This window comes from Protomyctophum parallelum (assembly GCF_964188405.1).
Source record: "Protomyctophum parallelum genome assembly, chromosome: 17".
NCBI lineage: Eukaryota > Metazoa > Chordata > Actinopteri > Myctophiformes > Myctophidae > Protomyctophum > Protomyctophum parallelum.
Window position 1 is genome coordinate 37,153,628 of NC_139719.1, and position 17,909 is coordinate 37,171,536.

Sequence of the window (17,909 nt, forward strand, 5' to 3'; positions counted from 1 at the left end):
GGCTGGGAGCATACCATTATAACGGGAGGATTTCCACCCGGCCGCTGTTACTACTTTTCTGGCCCAAATTGATTCACATGTTGCTCACACTTTACAGGTTAATTGGGCTAAATCGTCCCGGAAAATTGGATTCGTATATTCGCGATTGACGATGTATTCGTATCGTCACCCAACCCTAACACACACACACACACGCCGTGCACACGCATGCAGTGCGTATAGTGTTGATGGAAGCCCCAGGCTCCTGATAGGACCTCTTATCCCTAGCCTCAGCCCTACTCTGCTGGACCACTCATTTGAATTTGGTCACAATCCCAGCATGCTGTTAATATGCCTAGAGCTATTGACCAGACCTAGTTTCTCTCTCCTCTCTCTCTCTCTCTCTCTCTCTGGGTCTGTTCTGTGGACATTTGGGGGAGATTGCTTTGGGAACTGGTGACATAGTCTCTGCAAAAGCTCTCTTTCACGTGCACGCACGCACGCACAGCCAAGGATACTTTTTTCTGGGCTGTTACACTGACTTGAGGATACAGAATGATTAAAGCGATATTCAATACACAGAAAACAAACACATATGCAACAGGCACACATATGCAACAGGCACACATGCAATTCTCATGGCCCTGTTCTCATGGCCCTGTGAGTTTGTAGGGGGATATATATTTACTGTATGTATCTCTCTGTCTCTCTCAATCTCTAGGTTCCAGGTGATTTGAGCCAGACGTCAGATGATCCAAGCCTTTCAGACTTTGACACGTAAGACTAAAGCCTGATGGCGCCAATAATAGCAGACATACAAGCTCACACAAGTTGTGAACTTGTAGGTCTGCCATTTTGTGCGCGCAGTTGTGCTACAGAGCTGTACATCTTTCAGACTCTCTCTCTCTCTCTCTCTCTCTACCAATATAGCATGAAATAATGACCAAATGTGTGCCTGTGTTTGTCCTTCAGGGCTCAGCGGGCTCTAATCAACGTGTGGATCCCATCGGTGTTCCTCCAGGGCAGATCTGCCAACGCCTACCATGTCTACCAGGTAACAGTAACGCCAATCAAAAGTCTGTGTTTGCTCTGCTCCGAGGAGAGAGAGAAAGAGAAGGCTGTGTTGCTGACATTTGACCCGGTGTGTACGCCTGTACCGACCTTAGGGGTAATGATCTGCGGCGGATGTTTGACCTCTTTGGAATGGTCACAATTTAAATGTTTCCACCAAACATACTTATATATACTCAATGCATTTCATATTTGGAAGAGAATTTAACTTGAAAAGCCAAAGAGTTAATGTTGCCAATCAATCATTTGTGCAGTCGCATATTACTGATGAATCAATCTGACAGGTAGCCTGGCTGTCTACTCTTATATCCAACCCACTTGTTCACACATATTCACACAGCGGAGGCAGCCATGCAGGGCACCATCATGCTCATAGGGGGTTAAAGGTTCAGTGTCTTGTTTAAGGACATCTCGACACAATACCAGGAGGAGACGGGCATCGGACAGGGAAACGTCGGTCGGTTACCAGCGGCCATTACATATAATGTGGCCGTCTGTATAGTGTAAAACCACTTATACCCTATACTTGTGGCCCTGGTTCCCCAGAGCTTTCTACTAGGTCTGCCCCTTTTTCCCCCTCAACACCAACTCTTTTTGCGGGGCAAAGCTGCTATTTTCACAGAATGAAGTATAATACTTCCCATGTGATAAATAGCCTCCTGTGGCCGATGCCAGTGAAAGTAGCAGGAATAGTGCTGTGCTTTTTTTGGCGAAGTGGAACTGCAGAAAAGCTTTGGGATGGTTTGTGTGCTTGTATCTGTCAGGCTGTCGCCCGACGCAGACGAGAGCCCCTCATTCCCCCGGTAGCTGTTTTATCATGTCTCTCACATTAACAAGGTGTCACACCTCAGCTCTCACACAGCAGCGGTCCCCGGCTCCCTCCCGAGACGTAGACACTGAAAGTGAGACTGGCACGCACGCACGTCGCACGCACACGCGTACACACACACACACACACACACACACACACACACACACACACACACACACACACACACACACACACACACACAGAGGAAGATAAGCACACACTCACTCTGAGATACACGCACAGAAATGGAGAGGATTCTACATAGGCAGTCGTACACGAGTGCCTAAACAGTAGTACACTAGCCCCCCCCCCCCATACCTACACACAAACACACACACACACACACACACACACACACGCACACGCACACAAAGATACATGCACACGGAGAAACACACACTCAACGCGACCAGCCCGGGTCATAAAGTACTGGCTGAGCCACCAGGCCCACAATATCAACCAATCTCACACTCATGCAAGTAAGATGAGACACAGACCCGGTACATTCAGTGTTGTGTGAGCTTGATAGATCTGCTACAGTTCTTTCCACACAATGTGCAAACCAAATAGACACCGGGCATTAGAGTAGTAATGTTAACCAAGTGACTGACAGGGGACACCCGTTATATATAAGGTGGCAGATAGAGAGGGGAGAGAAAGAGGGGAGCCGCGTGAGAGAGAAAGGGAGGGAGAGAGGTAGAGATTGGGTATGTCATATCCCCGAACAGGTATGGACTAGTGATGCAAATTCACTATTCCAGCCTGAGACGTGGGGCCCTGTTCCTGTGACTGAGAGCATTAGGCGTGATATTGTAATTCCTTCAGTCGTCAGACGCTGCAGCCAGCACAATGAAATTGTTGCTGATTTCCTTTGTTCACGAGCACGGAGAAAATGTTAGCGAACCGGTTCCCCCCATGGAACACTCCAGCACCAAGGTGATAAAAATTTGCTTTGGCTTTTTTATCCAAAGCTTTGGTGGAAATGCTGTGTCGCTGTGTTAACGTAAGAAGTTTTCTTATTTGGTCTGTCTGAATATTTGGTCTGCAGCAGTGGGGTGCATTGTGTTTTCATGCCTTGCTGTTTGGGAGGTTAAAGTAGTAGTTGTTCAGTAGTTGTACTTCTATATCAGAGTGTAGAATTGGCCAAATAATCTTGTTCCTTGTGGTTAAGGGAAATATGTATTTCATATTTGTAGATGGGTGTAAGATGCTGTAATAATGCTGTTATAAAACAGGCATCATCACAGCGTCACAGCATCATTACTATAATCATTACTTTTGTTATTTATGTATTTCTTTATTTATTGAGTCAACCAGTAGGAAAACGGGGGACAATGGGAGGTGGATGCAGTATTTTAGTCAGCTGAAAGGTTTTTGAGTCTAGTTTTAGTCGACTAAATATGTGATTTTAGTCGACAGTTGATTTTGTCATAGCACCCGTTTTAACACAATGAGGGCTGTATTTTGCATGTCTTAAGTACCAGGTCTTATTACTTAACTTAAGACCTGGATGCATGGTAAATGCTCTTTGGACACTCAGAATAGCCAAATGGCATTGATCACGCCTACAGAAGTGAATGGCTATGGATAATGAGACACAGTGCGGGCTGGGCCCTGGCAACCGTGCACAGCAACCGGAGCGGTTAAACAAATGGAATAGCAGCAAGGCAATCTTATAGCGATATCAAACGCCTCAAGACGAGCATACTCGTCATCGTCAAGAGTGCTCCGCGCATTGCACACAATTTACCCCAGTCAACAGCATCAAATGTGTTAACTGTCTGTCTTTGTCCCTTTTGTGGTCATACATGAAGATCTCAGTATCTGTCTGTCTGCCAGTATAGTATCCCTTTTATGCCCATATATGTTATCAGTATATGGGCATATATGGGCTGACCATATATGGCCATATGGGGTGGGTGGGTCTGCTGTTGATAATGTGTGGACAATGTCTGAAGAGTGCAAACTGACTGTGAAAAGTGGACTGGTTATTCTTTGACTGCTGCCTAGTGGTCATTGGAGCTTCTGCCAGCGAAAATGACTGTATCAATACTCATTTACATCCGGTCTCCCAGACTGACAGTAGAAGAAATGTAATTCTAATCTAATTAGCATTAGAAAAATCACAAATCACAGCGTTTGTAGTTTCAGAGATAACAGCCAAAGAAGATCCTACTTCTAATGGGACCCTATGGGATATGCACGCACATCTCCTGGTACTGGGGATGACAAAGTCGTTGCTTAGCAACCGGGACTAAAAGTTGGTTTTCAGCGGAACCGTTTCATATCGATATAAAGCGATAAAAGCCGCAATATCGCGGCTTCGGCACACAACGGGTCTTAATTAGAAAGCTGCAATATTGCGGCTTCGGCAGTAAAAGTATTAAGTAATCAAATGGCAGGTGTGGCCATGGCAATAAATTGGCTGAGGCAGAGACTGGGAATTATATAGGTGAGGGGACTTACAGTAGGCTCATTAGGTCCACCTGCAGAGCCTGACCAGAGCCTTTTGTGGCGGTTATGGACAACCGTGTATTCGACCGACTCAAGGCCAGGCACTGCACTCCCTGTGGTGGTGTCGAATTTGAAGTCAGTCGGGCGAGCGGTTCTCAAGTTACGTGGATTACAGACGTACAGACATACAGTACACACACACACACACATACACGTACATACAGAGACGTGGTGCAATTATTACACCACGATTGATTCGTTTGGCAGAATGGGAGCGTTGTCTAGCATGATGTTAGCAGTGGTTGCTGAACCATTGCTATTGTTGGTTGGAGCGTGCGTTGCGCACATGTGTGTCACCTGATGTTTGATCAAATATTCATGAGCTGTGGAAACCACAAATCACAGAAACATTTTTTTCCTGATAATGGCTTTGTTCAAGGCTCTGCATGAACGTATGTACGGAGGATGCAGTGCACAATCTCCCTCTAACACACACACACGTGCACATTTGAGCGCGCACACACACACACACACACACACACACACACGGTTCTCTCTCGCTATTTCCTCATACTGTACCTCGTGTAGCATGGAATATTCCAATAGCACGTCTTGGCTTTAGGCAACAATCACATGTCCCCATGCACCTGCAATTTCAGATAAACAGTATAGATCAACTGACTATGTTGTATCCAAACATTCTCGAGCGCGTGCTATCGATTTTAATGGAATTTCTAAGTGAGCCTGTTGTCCAGAGGCCATAATAGAGTCCTGTCTGGACTATTGAAGCTGTGTTTCTCTGAGCTGGATTAGTCTAATGGCTCCCCGCGGAGGCAGTGATTGTCTGTGAGACAGTCGTAACGGATGGCTGAGGTTACTGGAGCCATTGTTGCTGAGGTGAGCCGGGTGCAGGTGATTGATCACAGTGAATGAAATGACTGGAGGAAATAATTATTTTTTAGAATGTCCCCTAGTGCACTCATACTTTACGTGTGGATGTACACACACACACAAACACAAACAGACATGCACGCACATAAACGTACATGCGTGCAGGATCTACACTACACACACACACACACACACACACACACACACACACACACACACACACACACACACACACACACATAAACGTACATGCGTGCAGGACTACACTACACACACACACACACACACACACACACACACACACACATAAACGTACATGCGTGTGCCTCCATGTGTACATACAGGGACGGTTGGGGATGCATACTGTACATCCAAAATGTGTTGAGATGCACACTCTGAGAGAGTTGAAAGGATTCTACTGTGTTCTATACACTTTCACTCAATTGCTTTCCCTCTATCTAGTGCTATCTCCTACTGTACGTAGACATACTGTACACACACACATCCATGTGCAAGTAAGGGAGATACACACATGCACGTGCGTGCGCACACACCCAAGTGTAAGGTGTTCGGAGGGGTTTTACGCCGAGTGAGGATGTTGTGAAGACCCTACGGGCCCAGCGGGAACAATGGAGTGAGATTGGAGACAGATGTCGGGGTCAAGTCTTCTCTCATCATCTCTCACTCCGCTCCATGCCCCCCATTTGTCAGAGAGACTGTCCCTGCTGACCCTGAGGTTTGATTTCCCCACAGCCACCTGTGCTTGTTGGAGGTGTCTGTGAGCCAGGCACACCCCACTCAGTGCTCATTTGAGGCACTTTGTCTGGCATTCTACTTTGCCTTTCCTTCGAGCCACTTTGACCCCACGCCACCTGAAATTACTGGCATCCAAAGACCCACCGAGTTCTTATGAAGGATGGCGCGATAGGTAAAGAGAGTAAGAGACAGAGGGAAGGCGGTAAGAGGGGGGGGGGGGAATGTCAGAGGAACAGAGATCGATACAGAAAGATAGGCAGGACTTTAGAAAAGATAGACAAAGGGTGAGAGAGAGAGTAGGAGAGGGTGATCTAAAGAGATTTGCTCCATTATCACTGTGGGTTCTGTTGTTGCAACGCACCATCCCTCCGAGGCACTCTCCCCTCTGTCCTTCCATACCTCCCTGTGCCTCTCCTTTTCCACCTCCGGTAATGAAAGAATTATACGTGGAGTGGCTAAATGAATGCCTCCCTTCCCCCACAATGCCAACATCAACGGCTTTTAGGAGAGGAAAATGAGGAATTGGAGGAACATGTGTGTCTTCTTTACAATAGCGGCAGTGGCTCAGGGGTAGAAAGACTGGATGAGAACCGCAAGGTTCCCAGTTCAAACCCGGGCTCCCATAGAGTTAGTGTCGAAGTTAGTGTCGGGCTCCCATAGAGTTAGTGTCCTTGGGTTGGGTTAGACATTTCTGCATCCCAGTTAAGTTGGGGTCGGACACCACTGCAGCGGGATCTAACGAGACAACCAGCACTTATATGGTCCTTGATGTCATGATGATGTCACGATGACCTGGGCACCTGGGGGCTTGCCTGGGGTGACCAGGGGCTGATGTCACGATGACCTGGGGGCTTGCCTGGGGTGACCAGGGGCTACCGTAGGTGACATGACGGAGTGACAGGGCTTGTTCTGAGTGGCGTGACAAAAACGCAAGGTTTCATATTTATCAACAATATACTTGTATCAACGTATGGATTTCAATTGTACAGGATGGCTTGATTTTTAACCCATTCTGATCCCAGTTCAATTCTATAAATGCCTTCTAAATCACTAGTTAAAATTATTAAACATTTTTCACTTTTTCACTTCAAACTAGCGTTTTCTCATGCCAGTAAAGCTCCTTTTGAATTGAAGAGATTAGTCTTTTATTGCTTTCTATTCCCATAACACACTGGATGTGGCGGGGATCATGCAGTGATCACTCGCACCTGTAGCTTTGCTCTGTACAACATCTGGACGATCAGACCCTTCCATCAGACCCTTCCATACCTAGCTCCTTATCCAAGCTTTAGTCATCTCCACTTCTCCAGGCTCGACTACTGCCTGGTCTGCCTGCCTGCCTGCTCTCTCAAACCTCTACCACTGATACAAACGGCCATGGCACCACACACCAGGTCGTGTCAAAACACTGGTCATGACCTACAATACAAGGTGACCGATTGCATGGTTGGTCCATGCGACTGTGGCTCAAGAGGTAGAGCAGGTCGTCCAATGATCGGCGGTTTGAATCCCGGCTCCTCCTGTCTACATGTCGAAGTGTCCTTGGGCAAGACACTGAACCCCAAATTACTCCCGATGTGCTGGTTGGTGCCTTGCATGGCTTCCGCTGCAATCGGTGTATGAATGTGTGCGTGAATGGGTGAATGTAATGCACAATCTATGTAAAGCGCCTTGGATAAATGCGCTATATAAATGCACCATTTACCATTTCTTTTTTATTTACCATGCCCCCACCTGCAGGATATGACCTATTGTCCTACATCTCTTCCTGTCCCTCCTGTCCCTATATGACATTCTGGCCAACACTCCAAGTGACCTAGACTCTACTACCATCTGGCTCCCAAGCTGTGGAATGACCCTGAAAAATGCACCTCTTAACATGCGCCATTTTAGTTTCCGAAGGCCATCGAGAACAATCGGACTATATGGCCATGAAATATGATTTGAATTCTGACTGGGCCCTTACACAAATTTACATGCGCACTGTAACCCTGTAAAACACTGCAAAACTTAACTCACTCTGAATACAAAGTTTGCCTTGTCAGCTGTGGTTACATGAGCCATCTTCCCCACAAACACTAAATTAGATTATCGGATGTCTTGTTTACATGCTCCATTTGATTAGGCAGGTAGAGAAAGGTTCTGACGTGCACAATACACTAAATCTCGTACTTGCCAATGAGCAAAAAAAGCAAGAGCTCAGGCAGACCCAGGATGTACTTGGTGCCCCATATCTTTCTTTATTTTCAAAATCTTTTTATTCAGGTTTTTTGTAACAGAAGCCCAGGGGGCAAGTATTAAACAGACATATAAAATATAAAACTCAATATCCCACCCTCCCCCCACCCACAATCCCAAGGATAGTCGGAAAAAACTGTCTGGAGGAAATACTAAATAAATACACATATCTATATACACACATACACAAAAATACATGCATACATAATTACAATTTCTTTTTTATAAAAAAAATATAATAATAAAAATATAGCAGAGCAGATTTTTCATAGCAGAGCAGATGTTGTTTCTGTTGTGGTTTTGGCGTTGGCCGAGGCATAGGCACAGTGCCCCATATCAAACCTATTACCGGTATGCTACTGTAGAACCAAAACACAAAAATAAAAAGAACTATCAAAGCAAATGAAACAATGAAAATGGTGTTATGTGGGGAAGGCATGCAAGTCTGAAGAGGTGGGTTTTGAGGGCAGTATGAAAAGAAGAGGTTGGTTGTGGGCTTGTTTGATTTGAATCGGAAGTCGGTAGAGAGCCTGAACCGAGGGCTGTTGAGGAGCTAGGATGATGAGGGCCTTGTACACTGTAGTAGGTGGTGAGTAGTGTTCTGGAATTCTGTGTGTTTGCCAGTGAAGGTCATGGAGGACTGGTGTGGTGTGGTCTCTGGAGCTGTTGAGTAGGCGGGCAGCAGAGTTTTGTACATACTGTACTGTTCATACTGCTCCATCTACCTTCCTTATCTCTTGCTCTGCAATGCATGGTCTGCCTGCAGGTAGCTACAGTAATGGAGGCACAAGCTTCACGCCACCAAAGAGAGGTACCACCGCCAGGCATACGCACAGTACGCACTGTGCGTAGGGCAACACGCCGAGGGGGGCAACACAAGCACATTTTCTCCAATGAGCGCCCGACGCCCGTGCGTGCATCCTGGAGTTATATCCATGTGGATCTGAAGTGCTCAGAGCTGAAGGAGCCCTCATCCCCGCACGGCCTGGCAGTGAGTTTCAGTTGTTATTTAGCACCAATATTAGAACAAATCAAAGTTATCGAAATGGCGAAAGTAGCCGATATGCATGAAGAAACATGGCGCTCTCGTCTCGTTTCACCACCTTCCGTTGCAAACTCTGGAAACTCTGGAAACTTTGCAAACTCGCAACTCCCTCCCTGACCGAGATATGGATCAGAGTTCAGTGTTCCATTTGACTTAACGTGTTTTTCAGAGTTCAGGAGAGAAGTGTCCACAGTTGTAATACAGAGGAGTGGACAAATGTAACCAAATGGAGTGAATTAGAACCCGATAAATTAACATTTGAGGATTGTACTGTGTATATTACCAGGATGGATGCCTGAGCTCCCAGCAACCATACTTCACTGGCTCTCTCTCCTTCTCCTTTCAATTCCGAATGAGCTACAGCATTCTCTTTGATCAGTGAAATGCAGCTGAGCCCATCACTTCCACACATGCAGTCAGTCTACCATAAAGCCGGATTTATACTTGGGACGCACCCAAGTGCCATGCACACAAAATTGCCGATCTGCAAACTCACACCACATTGCACCGTGCCATGTTGTGAGCTTGTGGATCAGTTATTTTTGATGTGCAACACCACGGCGCAACCAAAGTATATACAGTATCTCTTGCATTCCCTGTCTTTCTTTATGGGCTTGTGTTTTTCTTTTTACTCATAATTGCACGTGCAGAATTCGTTACATGGTGTTTGTGTACAACGTCGATAAACTGATTACACGTATTAGATACTACTACTTATAGCTCTGGATTACAGAGTTGTGTGCAAAAATGGAGCACAGTCCCTTTCCAAGATACATTGACACGTTTCATTCAAATCATTCAAATGCACGTTGGTGCTGCATATCTAAACAGTTGTTTACGCGTGTAAAGCCAAATTAATGAACAAAGTGTGCGAGTGATGCATGATTCATACGAGGAGACCATTTATATTGGTAGACGGAGGGAGAGGGGTGAGAAACGTAGTGTAACATTCATAAGTCCCTCGATCTGTTTACGCTTTCAAAGCCACGGCATGACAGCGAGAGATAAAGAAAAGGAAAGGGGGGGGGGGGGGGGAAGTCCCAGCATTCCAATTAATTGCAGTTACGTAAGCTACCTTTGGCATCGTGTGCATTCTAAACTCTTTAATATGCGCCGAACCCAGCGCATAAATCAGCTGCTCGCTGAATAATTGAGACGTCCTCATTGACACGCAGTCAAATGTGCGGGCACTGCTCGCTGCAGCCTGATTGGCCACCGGTAATGCCCCCCCCCCCCCCCCCCCCCACCCGCCCACCCTCGGGAGCGATGCACTGCGGGGAATGCGTTAGGAGCTTTAACCCATTCTGAACGGGCACCCATTTTGGTGTCGGCATCATGTTATGCTTTAGCTATTGAAAAATAGCAGATCTACAAGCTCATATCGCGCCACCGAGTGGCGCGATACGAGCTTGTAGGTCTGCTATTTTTTGAAAAATCTAAGAACGACTGACATTTTTTAGAATCTGATCTCAGGTCAGAATGGGTTAATCAGACCAGTGTGTGTCCGGCGGAAACCTCGTATGAATCTGATCTCGGGTCAGGATGGGTTAATGGCTTTATTACTGGCTCGGGCTTTGACTCGGGCTGACCTGGGAGACTAAGTGTTTTACATCCAGGCCTAGTTTGATTTGGTTTGCACTGAACCCTCTGATTTAGCCCCCCGAGTCAGTCTTGCATAGAGATGTGCTACTCTGGCTATGGAAATGAGGCACCCATCCATATGTATTTATGCAGTATGTGTGTGTGTGTGTGCGTGAATAGATAGATAGATACAATTTATTTATTATTATTTATTTATTTTATTGATCCCCTGGGAAAAGTCTGTCTCTAGAGGTAGTACAGCAGTTAGAGTAAAAAAATATTTAATTTGGTGTGGGCTGATCTTTGGAACAGATTGTATTTTTACAGAATGTTCGCCTATTTTGGCCAAATGTTCACATTTGAACCCTGAATAGGGACGCACTTTTTATTATGGCTAACTCCAGAGCTACAGTAGATTCTTGTCAATGCGTGTGTGTGTGTGTGAGGGTGTGCAGACCATTGTAGCTATGGTAATGTCGGGGTGGCGGCAGAGGGTTATAACTATTATGTTGATGATGGGGTTGATGGATGTTTTACTATGATGATGATGATCATTACAGACGTCGTCTTACTCTCATCCATCAGTCACATGCTAAACTCCCTCAGGAGAGAACAGGGGACGTTTTCAGCTGACACATCGTCATCTTAAATAGCAGCACCAGATTTTGGGATATAATAGCAGCTATAATTTGGGGATATAATGTCACAGAAGATGTTTGCGTTTTTGCTAACACACTTGTTCAGAGTGTGTGATCAGGAATAGTATGTGGTTGTAAATTGGTAACCAATTATATAATTGGGGAAAAAGTATCAGATCTACAAGCTCTTAATGTGCAGCGATAAGTTTGTAGCAGTTTCCAGTGAAGATATTTGGTGTAGAGGGGGAAAAAGAGGGGAGAGGGTCCAAGTATAGACCCCTGGGGTTTCCCAGTTAAAGTACCTGTATATGTTACATTGCCTGTTATTTCTTTCATTTTATTTAACAGAACTACTCATACAAAAAATGCCTAATAAAAACAGTATTAAAAAAAAAAAAAGTACCTGTATATGGTTTAAGTGGTTAGTCAGGCCGGTATATGAGACAAATAAAATAAAATATTTTTCTTGATGAAGAGCTAAATAGTCAAAACTTTAACTTCTCTATGATCTGTGTCTTGTTATCAACACCTGACCTAATACAGGTACAAGATGTGCACACATCTTGGCGTAGCATTGTGGAATCCATGATCTCGACCGCGGTCGAAAATGATGATGATGTGCACACAATCCCCTCATTGAAATGCAAATAAACCCCAATTAAAATGTAGCTTGTATGCATTTTTCTAATGCTATATTCAAATTTCCCAATTGGTCGACCAACGTCAAAAGCATAACATCCGGACTGCTCCCATTCGCACCAAACCTTTCACAAACACTGCTCAGGTATCTGCCATGGCAATAGTTACACCCAAGTGGCCCCTGCCTGTTGCTCTGATACACAGCAAATTTGGCACAAACAAATGCCCTGTTGCTCCGATCGGCTCCAAACTTGGCACAAACACTGTTCAGGGGTCTGGTATGAGCGTAGTCACACCAGGGACCATGTGTGGGCCCTATGGGGCCGCAGGCACTCCGTTTCTCCAATCCGCATCAAAGAATAGATGAGAATTGCATATCCTACAGGGGTTCCCAAACTGTGGTGCGTGCACCCCTTGTGGTGCGCGAGCGCCTTCTAGGGGGTGCGCGACATGAAAAGGCTAATGGTGGTGCTATGGTTTTATTTTAAATATATTAACATATGCCAAATTATGGCAAGTATACAGTATGCAAAATGTAGCCTATGCTGCATATATTATGCCATATTCAGGTTCATATAATTATGTGGATAAATAGGAAATATATGTCTATATAGCTTATGCAATTTATATTTCCATATGGAAATATACATCCACATATCAGCTAGGTCGGGAGGTAACAGGGGGTGCACGGCCAAAAAGGTTTGGGAACCGTTGGATATAGGGGAAAAAATGATAATAACTCTAATATAATAATAATAATAAAACTTTATTTGTATAGCACCTTTCATGACATGAAATGCAGCTCAAAGTGCTTTACAGAACAATGGAGAATAAAAGAAAAGCAAGCAAGTAAGTAAACAAGCAGTAATGCAATACAGTGAGGACATGAATAACAAAAAAAAAAAAAAAAAAGATCAATTAAAAGCAATGTTGTAGAAGTGGGTCTTGAGCTGAGCTTTAAAAATGTCTACAGAGGCTGCCTGACGAAGGTACAGTGGGAGCTTGTTCCATGCCGACGGCCCGTAGAAGCAAAAAGCTGCTTCCCCGTATTTTTTAGTTGCCATTTTTTTAGGCAAAGCGAGCAGGCCAGCAGTGGAAGACCTTAGGGGGCGGTTTGGGACATATTTATGCAGGCAGTCATGTAGGTAGGAAGGTGCGAGACCATTGAGAGCTTTATAGACAAGTAAAATAATTTTAAAATCAATCCTAAAAACAACCGGAAGCCAGTGCAGTGATGCCAAAACTGGAGTAATATGTTCTCTCATCTTAGTTCTAGTTAAAATTCTGGCTGCTGCATTTTGGACAAGTTGTAATCTGTCAGTTGTTTTCTTAGGCAGTCCTGAAAAAAGTGCATTGCAGTAATCAAGCCGAGAAAAAACAAAGGCGTGGATTAGCGTTTTTGCATCGTCCAAGGACAAAATAGGCTTTGATTCGTGCAATATTTCTAAGGTGAAAAAAGGCAATCTTGGTAACATGATTAATGTGTGAATTAAAATTCAATTCAGAATCAATAATAACCCCCAGGTTCTTTACTGTACTGCTACTTTCTACAGTCAGGTTGCCAAGTCTGCTTATTATTGATTCTTTCTGCTCACTAGAACCGATTATGAGAACTTCTGTCTTATCCTCATTTAGCTTGAGAAAGTTCTCACTCATCCAACATTTGATGCTAGACAGACAGGTCAACAGCAGGTCTAAAGCACAGGGATCATCTGGAGCCACAGAGAGATATAGTTGGGTATCATCAGCATAGAAATGAAAATTGACTCCGTGTTTGGTATTGAGTTCGCCCAATGGCAGTATGTACAAGGAGAAAAGCAGAGGGCCAAGAATCGAGCCCTGTGGAATACCAGAACTGATGTCGTGTTTGTCTGAGTCAAACTCGGCTAGATTGACAAAGTAACTTCTGTTTGATAGGTAGGAGGAAAACCAGGACAGGGCCGTACCAGACAGGCCTATCCAGTGCTCCAGACGCTGTATTAAAATTGAATGATCAATCGTGTCAAATGCAGCCGTTAGATCTAGAAGTAAGAGAGCGGATACATGTTTCTTGTCAGCAGACACCCTAAGATCATTCATTACTTTTACAAGTGCTGTTTCTGTGCTGTGACCTTTCCTAAAGCCAGATTGGAATTTGTTGTGGACATTATTGTTCTGTAGAAACACATCCAATTGATGGAAGATGCATTTTTCTAAAACCTTGCCCAGAAAGGGTAGATTTGAAATGGGTCGATAGTTACCCAATACAGCGGGATCAAGATTGTGTTTCTTGAGTAGGGGCCTAACTACAGCAGTCTTCAGTGAGTCTGGGAAGACGCCTGATTGTAGAGAGCTGTTTACAATTTTTAGGATATCTCCAATCACACTGTCTAAGACCTCTTTGAGAAAGGTGGTGGGAATTGTATCCAATGAACAGGAGGATGATGTCATCTGTGATATGGTTTTGCTGAGTTCGTCTTCATCAATTGCGCAGAACGATAATGGGCTCCCCCTGGAGAGATCTACCCTGGGACCATTAGCTGCTGTTTGAAGGTTTGCGCTAGCAGCAGCACCATTCATAATATCAGCTCTAATGTTAAAAATGTTGTTGTCAAAAAAGCATGCAAACTCATTACACTTAGCTTTAGAGGCCGGGAATGACTGCTTGTAGGACTGGGGGGGGGGGGGGGGGGGGTTAAAAGTCGTTCAATGGTAGAGAATAGGACTCTGGGATTTTTCTTGTTCTCATTAATAATGCCAGAGAAATATGCCTGCCTTGCTAGACGCAAGGCTTTGTTATAGGCGACTGTTGACTTTTTAAGAATCTCTAGGTGGATGGTGAGTTTGTTTTTTCTCCAAGCTCGCTCAGCTCTACGACATTCTTGCTTCAGTGAGCGTGTATGCTCATTTATCCAGGGTGTTACTCTGGTGTTTTTGTTTTCAAAGGAGCCACTATATCAAGAGCTGACTCTAGTTTAAGATTACAATTTTGAACCATATCATTCACTGGGGGAGTATCGGGCAGGGGGGGCCCCAGATGACGAGAGAACTCGTCGGCTGCAGAAGAGCTTTTTTATGGTATATTCAGTGATGTTTTTTTCTAGATCAGAGACAGTCATATTAAAACACAGCAAATAGTGGTCTGTTAGCTCAGGCCTTTCAATAGTCCTTTCCACAGTGATGTTCAGCCCTCTAGAAATCACCAGGTCCAGAGTGTGCCCATGTTTATGTGTAGGCCCAACAACATGTTGGATAAACTCAAAGGAGTGCAATAACTCTAAGAAACCCATAGCCACAGCATCTGTAGCATCATCCAGGTGAAGATTAAGATCACCTGAGATAAGAGTTCTGTCATAGTTAGTGGAGCAGATAGATAAAAGTTCTGATATTTCTGTTAGAAATATTGCTTTACTGCATTTTGGCGGGGGATAAATGCTAATCAGCTCTAGCTCTAGTGTATTAAATATAGTGATGTCTTGTTGTAACATCCAATGTCACGACTCCTGTATGTCTCCACTTACTTCGGACAGTCATGCTGTGCCAATTATATAGTGCCGCGGGTGTCTATGTACACCGCATACCAAACAAAACTCTCTGAACGAACCTCATATCAACTCGACTTTTTTTTCTTCTCTGATGTTGATTGTGATTCTGAGCCATAGTCTCACCTTCCCTCGCACGACAACTGAGCCGTGGTGTAATCTTTTTGAAGGCAAACGGCAAGAGATCACTCATCTGTGAGATCATTCTCCCAAGTCCCACCGGGACCAACCCATAATCATCGATAGAAACTTCAAAGATGGACACGTCTGCAGGAGGAAATTGGGATGAGGAGAACAAGGAGAAGTAGTTAGCCAGCTCTTCTATCTCTGTCTTTCTCTCTCTCTCTCTCTCTCTCTCTCTCTCTCTCTGTCTCTCTCTGTCTCTCTCTTTCCCTCTTCCAAACCTCTCTCTCTCTCAATCATCTCTCATCATTGTGCTCAGAGCTATTATCTAAACCAGCCAGTGATTCATTCATGCGAGAAAGAGCTAGGAAGGTAGAGAGAGTAAAGGAAACTGGAGAGCGAGAGCAATGGCACAGATAATGCCATTGCTCTCGCCATAGAGCGCAAGCCGCAAGGGCATAAACATATTAAATCATAATTACGCAAATGTTACAAGCTACGCAATGTCGGTTTTCACGTGTTATAAAATGAAAGGCAAGCATGACCTGTATCGCAACGCAACGAGGATTTCTCAAATACATGGTTTAAAGGTTTAATTTTGTCCCGTTAGTATTGGGGATCTAAAGACGGCGACAACCGTCAGTTGGTCGGTCGATCCAAACCTTATCAAACCCTACTGATTTTGATAATCCACTTTTTAAAGCCACTTTTTCATCAGAGCGATGCTGGATTAATTATTTATTACGTGCCGATCATGGCTCGTTTTGAGCAATAATGAAAATAAAGACGGCGTGCACGTGGGGATTTTGGCCGTTTTTACGTGGACGCTATAGCGTTCATTAGATAAAAATGCTAAAACATGCTAATTATTTTTTATTTGTTTTCTGGATAAACCACAATAAATCAAATCTCGTTCTCGGGCAAGGCTACCTGTGCAAAGGTACGTTTATCTCGTTCTCTCGTTCTCAGTATTCAAGGAGTTGAACTAACTTATTTGAATTAAAATGTAATTAATTATACTATCCACCGGTCTGTGGTGCATCTGGCTTCATCAAGCATCCATTCTAGATACGAACACCTTGGAGGGAAGCCAGGCGGAAGGTTGATTGTCATTGCACGTAATCCGACCAACTGACATATTGGATACCTCCAGGAATTATTCATTCATATATAGTCATTATTTTTGCAACAATCCATTTACCACTTAACAGTGATGTATAAGCAAATAGAAATCACACCCCGTGTGAAGTCAGGGGCGCTCTTATCATGATACATCATCTCATTCCAGCCATTCAATGCTTGTGTACACAATGGCATTTTATGTTTGGGACAAACACTCAAAACTGGCCATTCATTATCAATGGCATTTAATGTTTGCAAATATGTTGTTCCAGGGACCCCTCCCAGAAGCAAAGATTTGAGTTAAAAAACGTTGGCTCTTGGCCCAGGCCGTAGCGTAACGGTCTGGGCACCGGACTGGTAATCCAGTCGCAGTGTGCCGCGGGTTCGACTCCCGGACCCGACACGGCCTTTACTGCATGTCATCCCCCCATCTCTCTCCCGTTTCCTGTCAGCCTACTGTCTGTCCCTTCAAAAATCAATAAAAGGCGTAAGCCGCAAAAAAAAAAATCTTTAAAAAACGTTGGCTCTGAAAGAATATATATTCAAAGATTTGCAGACCTACAAGCTCGTAGCGGCACCCTGTCCTGCGCTATGAGCTTGTAGATCTGCTATTTTTCAATAGCTAAAGTATAACATAATGCTTAAAACACCGCCCCTGGCCAGCCGGGGCGCCTGATGGAGGGGAAAGGAACTGGTCGGAATAACGTGTCCCTTCCACGCGCTACGTCCGGGCCGGGGAAATTCCCCTCTGTCAGGTGAAAAGAAGCAGCTTGGACTCCTCATGCATAGAAGGAGGCATGAGGTCAGTCCGCTGCCCCCCCAGGTTGGCAGAGGAAGTGTAGCGCCCAGGATTACATTAGATAATTGGCACTGGGTGAAAAGAAAACTGGGTTACAAAATCGTGGGATAAAAATTTAAGATTAAAAAAAAACAACACCAAAAGGGCTTCCCGCCCATAATGGGCTATTTATCCATTAACCCACTTCGCCATTAATCAACGTCAATTAAAGGCAATTCATCAATGTTACACTTATCGCCAT

At 44.6% G+C, this 17,909-nt stretch overlaps 1 protein-coding gene across 1 annotated transcript in view; it reads left to right on the top strand.

The window, feature by feature from the left end:
• snx29 (sorting nexin 29) overlaps nt 1–17,909 on the top strand; it is a 161,455-nt gene that overhangs the window by 98,960 nt on the left and 44,586 nt on the right. Inside the window, exons 17-18 of the mRNA XM_083787959.1 lie at nt 701–756; nt 952–1,033. Of these exons, the coding sequence (XP_083644085.1) occupies nt 701–756; nt 952–1,033 (138 nt within the window). The remainder of the gene's footprint in view (nt 1–700; nt 757–951; nt 1,034–17,909) is intronic.